Here is an 18,119-nt window from a genome sequence, read left to right on the forward strand (position 1 = left end):
CCTCTACATCAACTACTTTCTCATTATACCACCTCTCTCCCTTTGTCAGCATTCTAAGACAGCTTTTTGAGTCTGTCCTCTACATCTCTGATTCTTTCAACTGGCAGGATATTGCATCTCTAGAAGTATTAAAAATACAGATTCTAGACCAACCTCTTAGAACTTGTGACTTAAGAGTGTGAGGTGGGGCTCAGGAATCATTTTTTGTTAGTTTGTTTCATTTTTGTTTTGATTTTTATTGAATGCTGCAATTTTAGACTTGGGAAATGTTGCTCCCCATCACTATGACATGTTAAGACAGTCTTTACCATTTTCCATGTAGATTTGAATTTTATATTTGTCCCTTCTTATTTCACTCCTAACATTTTAATCTCATCTCATCTTTTGGCCTCAAGTTGTCACCGTTTCACCGTTTCATTTTTAAGTTTTCTCTCCTTATAGGTTTTTCTGCTCCTATCCATAAATTCATGCTTTCCTTGAAGATACTATACTGGTCACTGTAACTTATTTTCAGAAGGCTTTCTTTTTCTCAGAATCTTCAAAATAAGACCCCCTTTCTCCTGCTATTTACTATTGTCATACTTATTTTCTGATTATGTTTAGTTAACCTGAAATGAGATAAAAATCTCTCCAGACCTGATGTTTGCCAATGTATATGTGTGGATGGCTTTTGACTCCTCCCTCTGCTTACATGAGTATTGGGTGATCTTTACCAACTTTTTCTCCAACATTGAACAAACTTAGATTTTATGTAGAGACATCCTGACCACTCTTACCAAGTCTTTAGCCTTGGTCTGTCAGTAGACTGACTAGCTGGAACAACTGTTTGGTCACACCTCTTGCCAGATTCTACTACAAGACATGAACTTCCAGTGTTGTCTGAGCCCCCTGGAAGGGGAATCAGTATTTGGGTAAGAATGGCTTATATAAGGTGTTCCTGACTCTGCCCAACCTTGGGTGCTGCCACGGCTGTACCTAGATTCCAACACTGGCATGTTACTCTTCTATTTTTAAAATTTTTTAATGTTTTTTATTTATTTTTGAGAGGCAGAAAGGGACACAGCATAAGCTGGGGAAGGGCAGAGAGAGGAGACACAGAATCCAAAGCAAGCACCAAGCTCTGGGCTGTCATCACAGAGCCTGGAGAGGGGCTCCAACTCGTGAACCATGAGACCACGACCTAGCCGAAGTCAGACGCCCAATCGATTGAGCCATCCAGGTGCCCGTGGGGTGTTATTTTTTTAGGACTCTGGTGCAAGCATAGGCACAGCAAATTTCTGTATCTCCCTCAGCACATCTTAGAAAGTGAATTTTTACTTCACTTAAAAAAGAAAAGAAATAGAGAAGGAAGAAGAAAGGAGGCAGGAAAGAAAGACAGGAAGTGAAGGGAAACAGAGAGGAGGGGAGGGGATAGGAAGGGAACATATGCATGCATACACACACACACACACACCTCACTCCTCACATAGTGCTTACAGGCCCAGGAGAAAATGCACAAACCAACCAGCATGCACCTTCCTTAGCAGCTGAATCGCCTTTCTGAGGTCTCCTTTGGCAAAGCAGATCCTGCCCATGTTGTAAAAAGTTTCAGCCACTTTGTCACTACAATCACCATAGCTGATGACCTGAGACTTCAGTGAGGCCTTTAGCAGTCTGTAAGCTTCCTAGGGAATTAAAAAAAAAACGTTTTTAAATAATCCTGGCAATTCTGAAGTAATATGCCAGTTCTATTCCGTAAACTCTATGGAGATGGCATTGTATGCCTTACCAGGATCTGTCAGTTGTGATATGTCACCTAAGCAATGTGTTTCTATGAAGAGTTGAAATTTCATGCTTATATTTAATAATAACAGTTAACTCATAAATAATTATTTAATCTTCATGGCTATTCTATGAGAGAGGAACTATTATTATACTCATATTATAGATGAAGGAATGGACCCTAGTAAAAGCTAAGGATCTTGTCCAAGATCACACTGCCTCTAGTTGATTTGCCTGTTCATATTTACCTGTTTTTCTCCATTTTGGACAAGCCATTTGCAAAATTCTTCAATGGTTGTCAGTGTTTCATAATCCGTTGGGCCCAATGTTGCTTGATATGCACTGATACTTTTTATAAAATATATCTCCACAGCATCTGCAAAAAAAGGGAAACACTAATTAAGGCAAGCTGCTAGCCTTTCCAAGTATCTAATACCAGCTTTTCATACTTCAAGTCCATGCCTGTTCTCATTCCAGGTCTCATAAGGACCCTCAGAAAGTCTGAGATATAATTTGATGGCATCAACTGATGTAATTTTATTCTCTTGATTAAATGCATGGATTTTTCTGTAGGGAAAGAAAGCTACGTCTGAACAGGCTTATCCCAAGACCCAAAATGGTCACCATATTAAACTCCCAACTGTAATGAAAGACTATATATTTAACTAAATTAAACTCTGATAGAGAGTATTATTTACTGGGATTCCTGTTAGGGGTGTGTGTGTGTGTGTGTGTGTGTGTGTGTGTGTGTGCCTATGTGTGTTAGAGAGTTTTTGTTTCAAAAGTACTTTAAATGTAGTTGTTATTGCTTAAAAGTTTACTTTTAATGTTGCCTTTTATTCCAAACATAATAGATGTTTATGGAATCAGTCTAGAAAATGCAATAGAAGCAAAAAAAAAGAAAAAAAAAAGAAATGAAAATTATCTCCACACACACTACTCAGAAGCAGGCACCATTAACATTTTTTACCACTGTATTAAGGTATAATTGGCATACCACACCTTCAACCATTGTAATTACCCAGTCTGATGAACTTTTAGTAAACTTATAATTATATAATCATGATTGAAATCCAGTTTTAGAACATATCCATCACCCCCAAAATATTTTCTTCATGGCTGGTTGCAGTCAATGCCTGCTCTCATCCCATCTCAGACAGTCACTGATCTTCATTCTATCTTTATGTTTTTGCCTCTTCTAGAAATTTCACATAAGTGGATTCATACAACACATGTAGTCTTTTGTGATTCTTTCATGCATCATGCTGTCTTTGAGGTTCATCTATGCTCCTGCATGAATTAGTACTTCATTCCTCCTTCTGCCGAGTACTTTTCCATTGTGTAGATATACACTACATTTTGTTTACTCATTCCCAAGGTGATGACTATTTGCATTTGTGTGTATAGTCTATTATACCTATCCACATATCAGTTCCAATTCTCTCCATTCTTTTCTGTGGATTTGTGTTACTGTATGCTGTCATTTTCTTTCAGCCTAAGGGCTTCCTTTAGTATTTATTTTAGGTCAAGACTGCTACCAACGATCCTATTTATCAGGGAATGCCTATCTCACCTTCATTTTCAAAGGGAGGTTTTCCTGGATATACAATTCTTAGCTGAATTGTATTGCAACACTTTGAATATGTTTTTCCACTACCTTCTAGCCTCCCTTATTCTGATGAAAAAGCAGTCATCAATCATATTGTTTCCCTGTATGGAGCTCTTTTTCCACTGTTGCTTTCAAGATTTTCTTTTTGTCATTCAGAAATCTGACTGTAGGTCTAGTTGTGGTTCTCTTTGTGTTTATCTTACTTGGCATTGAGAATTTTGGATCTGTAGATACATTTTCATCATGCGTGGGAAGTTTGGAGCCATTATTTCTTTAGATAGTTTGCTCCTCATTCTGTCTCCTCCTCTTCTGGTGCTCCTAGTACATATATGTTGGTACACCAGCTGTTCCACAGATCTCTTATGCTTTGTTCGTTTTTCTTCAATGCCTTTTTTGTCTGCTGTTTGGATTGGACAATTTCTAGTGAGATATCTTTGAGTTATCTTATTCTGTTCTCCACCATCTCAAATCTGATGTGGAGACCATTTAATGACTCTTTCATTCAATTACTGTAATATACAGTAGAATATACACTGTAACGTACAGTGTAATATACTCTAGAATTTCCATTTGGTTGTTTTTTTTCTTAGTTTACTTATTTATTTATTTTTTACAAGAGAACAAATCTACACCTTTATTCATTTACTTTTAAGTTAGTTTAAATCCTTGAGGGGTACAGCATCACACAGATTCTGTGGCCAATGGCTTTAGCAGGAAGCTTGCTTCAGAATTTGGTTTGGACCATGCCACTGTTTCCATGAGTACAAGTTACTTTTCCCCAGATCACTCTGGTTTTGTTCAGTTTGCCATGAGGGGTCACTGTGTTGTTCTTTGCTCTGTACACATAAGCACATCTCTTGCCTAGATAGAATTCAGTTTCATCTCAAGCAGAAACACCTTCAATTTTAAGAAGAGCTGTGTGCTCCCTCTGGTTCCAGAAACTCCACTTATAGCCAGCAAAAATGGCTTTGGACCACAGCCTTCCAGACATATTTGTCATTTTAGGAGTCCTGTTCCCAGCAGGCCTCCATAGGTTCCAAGATGGCAGAAGGAGAAAAGCGAGCTCTTAAATAGTTTATATTTCTCTATTAATAGTTACTATTTGCTAGGTAATTTTCATTGTATTTTAATTCTTTTAACAGTTTCCTTTAATTCTTTGAACATATTTATGATAGCTGCTTTGAAGTCTTCTAAACCCAATATCTAACCCACTTAGAGTCAATTTCTATTGACGGCTCTTTTTCTGAGTATAAGCTATGGGTTGTTTCTTTGTATGTTTCTTTTGTTGAAAACTGTACATTTTACTTTTTTATTTTTTTATTAATTTATTTTTGAGAGAGAGAGAGAGAGACAGAGTGTGAATGGGGCAGGAGCAGAGAGGGAGGGAGACACAGAATCTGAAGGAGGCTCCAGGCTCCAAGCTGTCAGCACAGAGCCCAACATGGGGCTCAAACCCATGAAGTGCCAGATCATGACCTGAGCCAAGGTTGGACACTCAACTGACTGAATTGAGTCACCCCCAAAACTGCACGTTTTATTTATTTATTTAAAAATTTTTAATGTTTACTTTTGAGAGAGAGAGAGAGAGATTGAATCAAGGGAGAAGAAAGAGGGAGACACAGAATCTGAAGCAGACTCCAGGCTCTGAGCTGACAGCACAGAGCCTGACACGGGACTCAAATTTATAAACCACAAGGTCATGACCTGAGCCAAAGTTGGATGTTCAACTGACTGAGCCACCCAGGCACCCCAAAACTGTACATTTTAGATATTATATAGTAGCAACAACAGACTGATATATTTTTGTGGGTTTTTATTTTGTTTTATTCTTTTTCTTTTTTTTAAGTAGGCTCCACACCCAGCATGGAGCCCAATGTGGGGCTTGAACTCACAACCCTAAGATCAAGACCTAAGCTGAGATCAAGAGTCAAGATACTTAACCGACTGAGTCACCCAAGTGCCCCTGCTTGTTTTGTTTTAGTGAATTGCCTAGATTCAAATGGCAGAATCTGTCCCTCTATGGTGTCTGAATGCTAATGTCTTTGCTTAGGTGTTTGATTTCTTTAAAATAGACTTTATTCTTTAAGGCAGCTTTACATTCTCAGAAAAACTGAGTGGAAGGTACAGAGATTTTTCATATAACTTGCCCACATATGGCATTTGGGATGGTTAATTTTCAGTGTCAACTAGACTGGGCTAAGGGATGTCCCGATAACTGATAAAACAATTTCTGGGTGTCTCTGTGAAGGTGTTTCTGGAAGAGATAGACAACTGAATCAGTATACTGAGCAAAGAAGATCTGTCCTCACCAAGTTCACACACACACCCGCACACACACACACACACACACACACACACACACAAATGCAAAGAAAGGATGAATTTTCTCTCACTCTTTTCTTGGGCTGGAAATCCATCTTCTTCTGCCCTCAAACATTGGAACTCCTGGTTCTTGGGCCTTTGGATTCTGAGACATATTATACCAGGGGTCCCCTCACTCCTGTTGGTTATATTTCTCTGGAAAACCCTGATTAACCAGGAATGAGCCCAAGAATAAGGACGTTTACTTGCCAAAGCCATGGCTGAGTGCCCAATCTGCAGCAGACAGCAGCACTGAGCCTCTAATATGGCACCATTATGTATGGTGATTAGCCAGCTTCCTGGTAGCAAGTTGCTTACACCGAACCATTTTCTTCATGGAAAGGGCAGCATTTTGTCCTTAACTGGAATATTTCTACTCTGGATATAAATTTGCCTTCCCTGCATGCAATGATTCTACCAAAACTACCATCCATAAACTTAGAATGCCTCATCCATCATCATGGTATTCCACACAACATTGCTTTGGATCAAGGAACTCACTTCACAGCAAAAGAAGGGCCGTAATGGACCCATGTCAAGAAATTCACTGGTCTTACCATGTTCTCCACCATACTGAAGCAGCCAGCTTGATAGAATGGTGGTACAGTCTTTTGAAGACAGTTACAGTGCCAGCTAGGTGGCAATACTTTGCAAGACTTGAATTCTCCCAAAGGCTGTGTATACTCTGAATCAGCATCCAATACATGGTGCTGTTTCTCCAATAGCCAGGATTCACAGGATAAAAACAATAATAATAAAGGTAGAGGAAGGGTGAATTCTCTCTCGCTCATCCTGAGCTAGGAAGTCTACCTCCTGCCTTTGGACATCACATAATTGTTTTAGATTCCCAGCCTGATCATTCGAATATCCCTACTATATCTCAGTCTGGTTCTGATGCTTGCTGTGTTTCTTGAAACTGTGTGGGTTTGTTTGTTTTTGTTTTGTTTTGTTTTTTGTTTTTGCTTTTGCTTTTTACTAAGCCTTGAAGTTTTCTTGATAGGTGGACATGATGTACTGGGTAAAAAAAAAATGCTCTAAATAGGCCACTAGCTACGTGGTGGGAAGATGTGGGCTTTGAGGGGAAGGCATTCTATCATCCTATGTTAGGTCTCAGTCTTTTAGTGAGCCTGTGCCCCTGGACTGTGAACTTCGCAAGTGCTTCTCAGCCCCTTTCTCCCTTAGGTGGGAAGGGATAGCAAGAGTGGGCTAAAGTTGGGTATTTCCTTCCCTTTGGGTTGGTTAGGTTCTGAAACAACAACAACAACAACAACAGTTTAGGCTCTGGTAAAATAATTTTTCTTGAGGACAGGCCTTGTTTAGTAGAAAGCTCTGGCATATTTTTTAAAGGATTTTTCTTTTAAGTTTATTTATTTTGAGAAAGAAAGTGTGAGCGGGGGAGAGGCAGAGAGAGAGGGAAAGAGGGAGAATCCCAAGCAGGCTCTGCACTATCAGCACAGAGCCGGATGAGGGGCTCAAACCCACAAACTGAACTGTGAGATCATGAGAATGATCTGAGCCAAAGTCAGCCACTGACTTCACCAACTGAGCCATCCAGGGGCCCCAGCTCTGGAATATTTTAACTGGCTATTTTTCCCCTCTCTCTCTCCTGGCAGCAAGGGGGCATTTTTCTCCAATATTCACTTTGAGAACCTGGTCAAGCTCCTGGAGGTAAATCTCACAAGAGTGTGGAGACCACCCCCCCCCCCCCCGGCCCCCGTCACTGGGTACTTGGAATTTTTAACTCTCAGTCTTAATCACACTGAGCTTCCAGAAATTTATCAGTTATAGTTCAGGTATTCCTACCCAGTACTGGTTCCTGTAGACAGGTATCTGCTCAGGCAAATTGTGATTCTCTGTATTTATTTGTCTCTCCAATTTCAGGGGCATCAGTTTGCCCTGTGACCTCACTTCCCTGACAGATCTAAGAAAAGCTGTTGATTTTCCAGTTTGTTCAGCTTTTTACTTGTAGTTAGGATGGAGTGACCACCTCCAAGCCCCTATATGCCAGACTAGAAATCTAAAATCTTTGTGTTTAATGCTTATTTTTTTTGTAAATGTTTTATTTATTTTATGAGAGCATGCCAGTGGGAGAGAAAGAGTGGGGGACAGAAGATCTGAAGCAGGCTCTGCGCTGACAGGCTAACAGCATCGAGCCTGATGCAGGGCTCGAACTCACGAACTGTGAGATCATGACCTGAGCTGAAGTAAGATGCTCAATTGACTGAGCCACCCAGGTGCCCCTAATGATTATCCTTTAAAAATTTGGTCTGGATTCCTGGGGTTACCCCTGTGTCTGCATAGCTTAGTGCTGACCCAAGTGACTGACTTGAAAAGAGGTTGTGCTCAAAAACCTTTACGATGTATGACTTCTATCCTCTGTTGATTGATCTGTATGTAGATTAGGGTGTGCATTCAAAGCTCTGCCACATTTCAAGTCTTCTTTGGTTGTTATTTGCCATATCTCCCCTACACATGTAAATAGTTTCCCAGTTGGCAAGGGATGTTGGGAGAGCTTCTCTGGCCTTTTCTTGGCTCTCATTTCCAGGTTCTTCCTAAGATTTCTGACCCGCTTCTAATGCCTACAAACCAGGACAGCAACTTTAGGCTACCAAGTATGAAGGCGTTCCCTCCTTGCATTTCTTCTGAGTTTGCCACTTTTATCTGATGAATCAATGTGTTTGCCCCTTGCTCCAAATGGAGTCCAAAGCCTCTGCCACAAAGTTGCTGTTCTCTTGGCGAGCACCTGCTGATCAAATGGCTGTATTCTCACTGTCTGAGCTGGTGCTGTGGGTGGATGGGAGCAGCCTCAGGCAAAAAGACAAGAAGACTCTCTTTACCCAAAGCTCTAGCAGTTTTGCAAGAATGCTTTCCAATTTGTTGTCTGCTTATTTATTGCCAGTGTCCTCAAATGGTTATTTTTGGAACATCTTAATTTGTATGTGTGTATGTGTGTGTTGATTCACAGATCTCTTCACAAAGGCATAGCCAGAAGTCTCTACCTGTTTACATTTTGATGTACATTTTGATGCGGTCTTAGTTACTTTGCAGTTCATTTTTCATGTATATATACATATGTGTGTGTGACTATAAACAATAGTATTTTTATGTCCTAAAAATGCAAGGTATTTTTTCCTTAATATTGTTTTTAACTTTCTTTTTATTTATAAAGTCTAATCCTTTTACAGACTACAGAATTCCATGCAATTAATATATCAAATATTCCGTTCACTAATTGATAAACATTTAGGTTGTTTCCAATTTTTTTTACAATTACAGACTGAGTGCCACAGTAAACATCCTTCTACATGTTTCCTTTTGGTTTTACTAGGTCTTATCAAGTTATTTTCCAAATTTCTTATCACTCCTTCCATCTATGAGTGAGCAGAACTGTTTTTCCACAATCTGGCAAATACTAGATATTTTCATATTTAAAAAATTTTTACATAGGATAGGTGAAAACTGATTTTAAAGGTATGTATAGTTTTAAGATGTGTAACATTCTGCCAAATTATCTTTCAGAGATTTTGTGTCAAATTGCTCTCATCAATCCTAAATGCTATCATTTCTTTTAAATGTTGACATTCTGATGGAAACTTGGTATCCTTGCTGTTTTATATTGATTCATTATTACTATGATTGAACCTTTTTTGTGATTATTGGCCATTTGTTTTATGTAATGTTTGGTATTATTTTTCTCCCTATTTTTCTATTGTAAAGTAAATGTAAATTTTAGCTCCTACATGTAGGACAATGATCTATGTTGAATGACTGTGTATGTTACGAAAGTGAGTTTTTTCTCTTTTTTCTTCTGGCATGTGAATACCATTGTTCCAATTGTTCCAATACCATTTGTTGAAAAGACTATTCTTTCCACATTGAATTGCCTTAGCACCTTTGTCAAAAATTAATTGGTTATATTTACACAGGTCTATTTCTGGACTCTCTTTTGTGTTCCCGTGACTCTGATCTCTGTCCCTTCACCAATACGAAACTCTCTTGATTACTGTTGCTTCTATTTATTTATTTATTTATTTATTTATTTATTTATTAAAAAAAAAAAATTTTTTTAACATTTATTTTTGAGACAGAGACAGACAGAGCATGAACGGGGAGGGTCAGAGAGAGAGGGAGACACAGAATCCGAAACAGGCTCCAGGCTCTGAGCGGTCAGCACAGAGCCCGATGCAGGGCTTGAACTCACGGACGGCGAGATCATGACGTGAGCTGAAGTCGGACGCTTAACCGACTGAGCCACCCAGGCGCCCCACTGTTGCTTTTATAATAAATCTTAAATCAGGTAGTATGATTCCTCCAATTTTATTAGTTTTCAAAACTGTTTCAGCTATTCTAACTTCTTTGCATTTCTGTATAAATTTTTGAATCAGCTTGTCTATATTTACAAAAATTCCTGCTGGGATCTTGGATTGATAATTTGTGTTAAATCCATACATCAATTTCTATAGAAGTGACAGCTTTACTAGACATCTTCCAATCTAAGAATACATTGTCTCCATTTATTTAGATCATCTCTGATTTCTTTGATCAGAGTTTGTAGTTTTTAGCATACAGATACTGTACATGTTTTGTTAGATTTATACCTAAGTGTTTCATTTGGGAGGAGGGGCTATTGTAAGTAATATTTATTTCAGTTTCCAGTTGTGAATTGCTAATATATAGAAATGTGACTGGGTTTTATGGTTGACCTTATATCCTGTGATCTTGCTAAGCTTAAACTCACTTACTAGTTCTAAGAGTTTTGCAGATTTCTTGGAATTTTCAGCAGAAACAGCTGCATTGCTGCAAATGAGGACCATTTTATTTCTTTTAGGCTGTATGTCTTTTTCTTGCCTACTGCACTAGCTAGGACTTCCAGTACTATGTTGAATAAGCTTAGTGAGAATGAACATCCTTGCCTTATTCCTGATCTTAAGAGCAAAGCAGTCTTTCACCATGAAGCATGATGTTAGCTATGGGTTTTCTGTACATGTCTTTTATCAGATTGAGAAAGTTCCCCTTCCACTGTGAATGCATGCAGAATTTTTTCACATGCTTCTTCTGCATCAGTTGATAAGATTACGTACTTTTCATCTTTGGATTGTTAATATGGTAGAGAACATTCATTCAGGTTTAAACACTGAACCAGGCTGACACTCTCAAGAAAAAAGCTTCCCTTGGTCATGGTGTATTATTCTTTTTTATACATTGCTATGTATTTTCTTGAGAATTTTTTGGGTTTATGTGTATGAAAGGTATTGTTCTGTAGTTTTGTTTTGTTTTTTTTTCTTGTAAGGTCTTTGCCTAGATTTGGTGTCAGGGTAATGCAAGCCTCATAAAATGAGTTGGGAAATTTTCCCTCCTCTTCAATTTTCTGGAGAAGATTATGCAGGATGGGTGTTAATACTTTATTAGGTAGAATTATCCAGTGGAATCATCTGGATGTTGATGTATCTTTCTCACAAATTCTTTTTTTTTCCAATAATTAAGGGCTTATTCAAATTATCTGTTCATCTTGGATTACACTGTTTTTTATTTTATTTATGGTACTTTGTGACAGACACAGGTTTTAGATCTTTTTAAAATTAAATCTATCAATCTCTTCTAGTATAACTTTGTGTGCTCAGAAAGTTCTTATTTCCTTAAATTATTAATTTTAGGAGTTTTGATTGTAGTGTTGTATTTCCTTCGGGATAATTCATATTTTCAGTTGTGATCAGTCAGATGTGATCCATCTGGAATTTAGTGAATGATAGGTGAAGATCCAAATCTTTACAGGTAAAAATTAGTATACAAGAAAAGAATAAGGTGGCCTTAGAACCTCCCAACCCAGAAGCATAGAAGTTTCTCACTTGAACACAATTTTTACATATTCACAAATACATTAAATGTGTTATAACCATGAAGACTATTTTTAAAAAATCAGATGTACATATGGAGTACAAATACTCTGAGTATACACAAGAAAACTTTTTAAAGAAGATGATTAGCTAGGAAACACAGAATCAGGAAGTCTTCAATGAACATTCATGCTAAAGGAAACAGTAATCAAAATATGAAAATAACTTCTGAAAACTGAACAAAATTATTTAATGACTTGGGAAAATAGAAGAGTGGAGAAAAGTAGGATGCAAAACTTTCCCTGCGATTCGTTCCCTCTCTCTCTCACTCTTCCTCTCTCTTTTTCATAAAAGACTGAAAAATAATGTACACCTAAATGGATTCCTTTTATGAGCAGAGATAATCAACATTTTAAAATGTTTAAATCATATTTTTCACAAATCTCAAATTCCTCCGGATGGGCCATTGAATCCATTAGTGTCCGTTAATCTGACCCAGTCAGCTGAGCACGGCACACAGTCCTTTCTCATCCGTTCTTTTGTGTCTCTCCTGAAGCTACTCACTTTCCAAAGGATGACCTTGTCTGAGAAAGGACTACTGTTGATGAATTCATCACCTGGCTTTCTTCCAGAAGCCCCAATACCTCACTTGTGAATATAGTCATAAAAATTCTAGCTGCTACAAGCGTTCTCTCTTGACAGTCGGAGGAAAAGAGTCCAGGAGGTTGAGAATGGAGGAGGAAGAAAGAAGGAGCCAATGTTTTTGTCTTTCATCACTGGATTTCCTCATCAACCAATATCTCACAGCTCACATTCATAGCGTGTATGATCTCTACTCTTTATGCAGGTGAGTTCTGCTGAGATTCTAAGGGAATAAAGGAAATAGAAACCAGATGGTTTTATTGGTTTTGATGTCCCAACTAATTTATGGAGATATTATTGTGCCTAAATTCATGTGTAAATGCTTTTGTACAAAATGGCTTCCAGTCTAATTTTTCCATCACAGTCATGAATAGCTAATTATAACCTGTTCACATCGATAGATAGACCATTGCCAGTGTGCTTCCCCCCACCATGGGAAATGGTGATAACTGCAAGCTACCTCTTCTACTTACCCCTGTGTTGGGCCTCTCCAGACAGGGCATGAGCCTTGGCTAGTAACGCACTTGCCTCTGCAGTTTGGGGGCTGGCTTCAGTGAACAAAGAAACACAGATAGAATAGGCCTGGAATAGAGAAAATCATTATCAAGAGTACCCAAATGACAGTATTTCAGAGGATTTTCTTTTTTTTTTTTTTAATTTTTTTTTAAGTTTATTTATTTTTGAGAGAGAAAGAGAGAGACAGAGTGTGAATGAGGGAGAGGGAGAGAGGTGGAGACACAGAATTCGAAGCAGGCTCCAGGCTCTGAGCTGTCAGTACAGAGCCTGACGTGGGGCTCAAACTCACAAACTGTGAGATCATGACCTGAGCCGAAGTCAGCTGCTCAACCGACTGAGCCACCCAGGCACCCCCAGAGGATTTTCTAATAGCTCTCATGAAATTGCTAGTTGAGAGCTGTGGATAGCTAATCTTGGAGTTATAAGAGAGGTGAGTTTGAGTCCCAGCTATTTCCTGTGAGTCTTGAGCAAGTAACTTCACCTTCCCATGTAAAAGAAATATATAGTTTCCATCAATTGTGGTTTGGAAAATATTAATGAGATGGTACATGCAAAGCACACATAATACCATCACATGGTAAGTTCTCAATAAATATTAGCCACTATGATGTCTTATTAGGTGTCATAGCAAAACTAAAATCACAACTTTAGCTACGCTTCTCAAAGGTTCGTTATCAAAGGAAGTTCAGGAGAGTTAAGTATGGACCCTAAAACCATACTGCCTGGGTTCCTATCCCAGCTCAGCCACTGATGACTCAGGCAAGTCACAAACTTCTTCAAATATAAAACCGGAATGACAAAAATGACTGTTACAAGCAGTTGCTGTAAAGATTAAATGAATTAATATGTGTAAAGTGTTTAGGATACCACCTGGAATGTCCTAAGCATGACAGAAGTGGAGATTTTATTACTATTATCATTCGTACTAAAGTGGAAGGAGAAAGAAGAGAGAAACCCCTGGCCCACACCCACCAGAAAGAAAAAAGCCCCCTTCCCCCGTGCCTCATAGTTCACACGGGTCAGACACTGTGAGGTATCTCAAGGAGCCCCAGAGATTTCAGACAACACTATGGAGCTAAGGTAGAGTTCAGAGCTGGTATGTGTGCGGGCTCTGAGGACTCAAATTCTCTAAGTTCAAATCCCTGCTCTCCTACTTGTTAGCGACACAACTTCAGCTGAATTAGCTGTAACTCTTTAAGCTTCCGTTTCCTCATCCTTAAAATGAGATCAAATCATAATAATGCCTCCACTTCATAAGCGTATTGCATGGATTAAATGAGTATATCCTCAAGTGCACATAGTAAAAGCAGTCCATAAATGTTAACTATTTGTGTTGCTGTTGGGAAACACTGACTATATCTTGTTTTGGCAATCCTGATCTGACCACCGCTTGCACAGTCTTGGACACAAGAAGCTGATGGCTTGCTCTGTAAACAGTGGACTCCCTGCCTTCAGACCAACATCCCCTAACATTTCTCCACAGTGTGATTACCTGCAATGCCTTTTCTACAGTATCAGACTGTTTTCACATATACCATTGAATTGCATTGCACGGTTTCTATGATACAGGAAATCTAATCCACTTTTGGCTTCCGGAGGTACCAGAAGCCACAAACAGGTTATTTGAGGAGAGAAAAGGCGAATTTAATAAGTTTCAAGGGAAGTTTCAAGTACAGGATGCATCAAAAAGCCCCACACTGTTTTCATTATAATGACTCAACATTCCTTCCTATTTTGTTTTGTTTTCCCCTGGGCATTTGTCAAATTAGTTACCTCCAAGTGAAATACTCTTTTGTCGGTTTAAATTTAGACTTGTTGATACAACCAGCTGGGCTAGCCTAGAGGACAAATGACAGCATCACACCAAAATATCATGATTTTTTTTTTTTTTTTTTTCATTTTAAAAAAGCCCTTTGTGTTTGCTAAAGCCTTAAGTTTGGTTGCCCCTACAGCTTTTTTCCCTGGAGCAGACTCACTTGCTTACCTCTTCCCAGCACCCACAGAGATGAGGGGAAGCCTGGGAGGGGAAATTTGGTCCCAGATCAGGTCAAACAACAGATACACTCATCCTGAGTCAGGATTCTCTGCCCACGTTGTTTCAGGTTGAGGAAGGGCTCTTGTGTGGATCTGGCGGGAAATCCACCCCACCCCCTAGTTCTTCTGAGAAGCCCAAGCTTCCCTGGTCCTGGGAACGGGGCATGGGGCCAAAGAAGGCCAGTAGGCTGGTGCTCCAGCCAACTCACCAACCTGCTGCAAGTACTGGATGGCCTGATCATGGTTCCTCCTCAGCTGCTCGATCTGCGCGATCTCCTCGTACAGACTGACCAGATCTGATGTCCTATCACCCCTAGCAGCAATAACATTGCTGATTGCCTTTTCAAAGTATGCCAGAGCAAGGTTCAATCTGTGGACGGCCAAGGAGGCTCTATAAGAAGAGGGACAAAGATGCAAAGTCAGAGAGGCCCCTTACTTTGCAGACACAAAAGGAACTGATTCTAAGAATGAATCAGTGAATCATTCTTAGAATGAATGATTCTAAGATTTGGCCTTTAGAGGCCAATTATCTGAGTGGTTGACCAAAATCCAGTCTTGCTATAAACAAACTCCCATTAACCTGCGTTTTACCCACCAGATTCCACTGACTAATATTCACTCCCATTAATACAGCATGCTATAGTCTAATTTTATAAAAAAGCATAAAATGGCTTCCAGTGGTTCACAAGATGGGTTATTTACCCATAAACACAGACTTTCTAGAATCAGAATAAAATTTTATTCTGACTCCCTCTCTTTCAGACCAATACAAAGCCATTGCTTTGTCTTGTTTGATTTAGTTTATTCCTCCTCAGTTAAAAATGAGGATAGAGAAAACAATGTAAATACTCCTTCCAAAAGACAGTGGTTCAATAAATTATGGCACATCATATAATAAAATACTTCAGGCTTTAAAAATCATGCTTCCGTTTTAGACTAAATAATATGAGGAGAAATTAAAAGTGTGGCAAATTTTAAAAAGTGACAGGACTACTTAAAATGGACCCTGACATATCTATCTATCGATTGATCAATCTTTATCTCTAAAATATCCATAGCAGTTATGTTTGGGTTGTGAAATTAAAACTAACTTTTATTTTCTTCTTCATATCTATATTTTCAAATCTTCCAAAACAAAATATAATTTAAAAAATGAGAATAAAAAAGCATTTCATTAAAATTTATTCCTCTAGAGACAGCAAGACACAGGCAAATAACATGGCAGTGCAAAGCTGGTTCTCACAGTTATTAGCTTTTAAAAAAAATTTTTTTTAATGTTTATTTATTTTTGAGAGAGAGAGAGAGACAGAGACAGAGAGTGAGTGGGGGAGGAACAGAGAGACAGGGAGACACAGAATCTGAAGAAGGCTCCAGGCTCTGAGCTGATAGCACAGAGCCTGACGTGGGGCTCGAATTCACAAACCATGAGATCATGACCTGAGCTGAAGTTGGACACTTAACCGACTGAGCCACCCAGGTGCCCCCCTCAGTTATTAGCTTTATGGTCAAATTCCAGGAGTCTACATTTCCTTCCAAATAAAACAATAAGAATACCTAAATTATAAGGTTGTTATAAAGATTAGATAAAAAATTGTACATGAAATCACTTAACATAGAGTGGATACACAATCAATATTACTTCCCCTCCCCCTTTGCTTCTTCCATCTTTGTATTCCCAAAGTGGAAAAAATATGTATGTATATGAAATTATTTTATATAAGGCATTCCACAAGTTACAATTTATTTTAAACTGAAAGGTTCATCCTTCCTCTGAAGATTGGGATTAACAATCAAAAGAGCACTGGCATGTTATCCGGTAATTCTTTCCAGAAAAAATATTTGATCAATCAGACCACTATTTCCTTTGACTATTACAGCAGAAGTTACAGAATGAAAATGCCTCTCATCAAGAGCTTGTAGGGAGATATTAGCCAAGTTGTCTGGCCTAAACAATCACAGTGTATTTTCCCTACCTTTAAAATGAGAAAGGGGATTTGCCCTTAATAGATATTTGCTCAGTATGAAATATAAGTCAATGTGGTACAGAAGGTGAGCCATGGATTAAGAAGACCCATCTGTAGTGTTGGATCTTCTACTAGTCATTCTGTCACCTTGAGTTACTTCCTCTTTTTGTGCCTTAATTTTCTTACCTGTGAAATGAAAACAAAAATACCTACCTCATAGCTTGCGGTAGAGGATTGAACTAAATAAATGATGTAGCGCACTTAGAATAGTTCTTGGAGATAGTTACACTGTTCCAACACTTAGAACAGTGCAGGTACAAAATAGATACTAAATAAATATTGTAGAATGAATGAGTGAAATACGCACTAGTATTTATTCTGAAAAAGGAACAAGGCTATCTTTCACATACGGCACAAAAACCTTAGCCACTGACCCATGTGACAGCAGCAGACATTCACTAGACTCTAATTTATGGCTCCGTGGACTTATATCAATAGTTTGACCTAACACTGGGCATTCAAACACCTCCCCACCATTTCCCATTTGATTTCTAGGTTCATGGTTGTTTAGAGCAGGTAGGCATGACTCATGTATTTCATTTACTTACCATTCCGTCATCGACCCTACCATGCCAAGTGTTTACAGTTTTGGAACCAGATTGTGGATGTGCAGATATCTTAAAAATCTAAGGAACAGTAAACGCTTTATTATTCTTTTTTTCTCCTGATAATCTGCTGGGCCCACTCTTATATGTAAATACTGTGATTCTCTCTAAGGATACCTAACTCAACTGCAAACCAGTTAAGTCTTGTTCTGGCTTGAACACATCCCAAGTACTTGGTTTCCATATGGAACAGAACTTTCCTTAAAAATGCATATGCCGTGCATAGCTTTCATAGGCTTCCAATAAACAAACGGTCTTCATTAAGTACTCTTTCCTTGTCTTTTAAGATACCATGCTTCATGACAAAAGTAGGTGGCGATTCAGAAAAAGACATAATTTAATCGCTTCTCGGCCTTTTGGCTAAGATCAAGTGTAGAAAAAGACATAATTTGAGACTAGGTGTGAAAGACAGAATAAGGGCGAGGAGTCCATGAGTTTAGACCATGGATCCAACACTTGTTACCGTGGACAGTTTGTTTAATCTCAGCCCCAGTTTCCTCTCTCTCTCTCTCTACAATAATTGCACCAACTACCTCAGTGCTGTCTATGAGAATTCAATGGGCACTGCACATAAAGCTTAGACCATGGTGTGTGCGTTTGGTAAATAAAAAGCCTCTTTTATCACCATCTGAGTATCTGGGTTTTTTGCCCTGAGGATTTTTTCTCCCCTTATACAGAAGAGCACAGAACAATCATGTGATACCGGGCCTCATTCACAAAAGCCTAAGCCTCT

The 18,119-nt window shown here is 38.7% G+C and overlaps 1 protein-coding gene and 1 pseudogene across 10 annotated transcripts in view; both read right to left on the reverse strand.

Annotated features, from left to right (window-relative positions):
- TTC23L (tetratricopeptide repeat domain 23 like) overlaps positions 1 to 18,119 on the reverse strand; it is a 59,995-nt gene that overhangs the window by 20,047 nt on the left and 21,829 nt on the right. For 8 of the 10 annotated variants that reach the window (XM_042952318.1, XM_042952338.1, XM_042952308.1 and 5 more), the window contains 4 exons: positions 14,971 to 15,148; positions 12,681 to 12,789; positions 2,010 to 2,137; positions 1,515 to 1,664 (listed from right to left, as the gene is read on the reverse strand). In XM_042952318.1, the coding sequence (XP_042808252.1) occupies positions 1,515 to 1,664; positions 2,010 to 2,137; positions 12,681 to 12,789; positions 14,971 to 15,148 (565 nt within the window). Of the gene's footprint in view, positions 1 to 1,504; positions 1,665 to 2,009; positions 2,138 to 12,680; positions 12,790 to 14,970; positions 15,149 to 18,119 lie in introns of all 10 variants that reach the window. The other 2 variants (XM_042952348.1, XM_042952345.1) reach the window with 1 other exon arrangement.
- On the reverse strand, positions 4,029 to 4,361 carry LOC122227693 (annotated as a pseudogene).

Source organism: Panthera leo, chromosome A1 (assembly GCF_018350215.1).
Source record: "Panthera leo isolate Ple1 chromosome A1, P.leo_Ple1_pat1.1, whole genome shotgun sequence".
NCBI lineage: Eukaryota > Metazoa > Chordata > Mammalia > Carnivora > Felidae > Panthera > Panthera leo.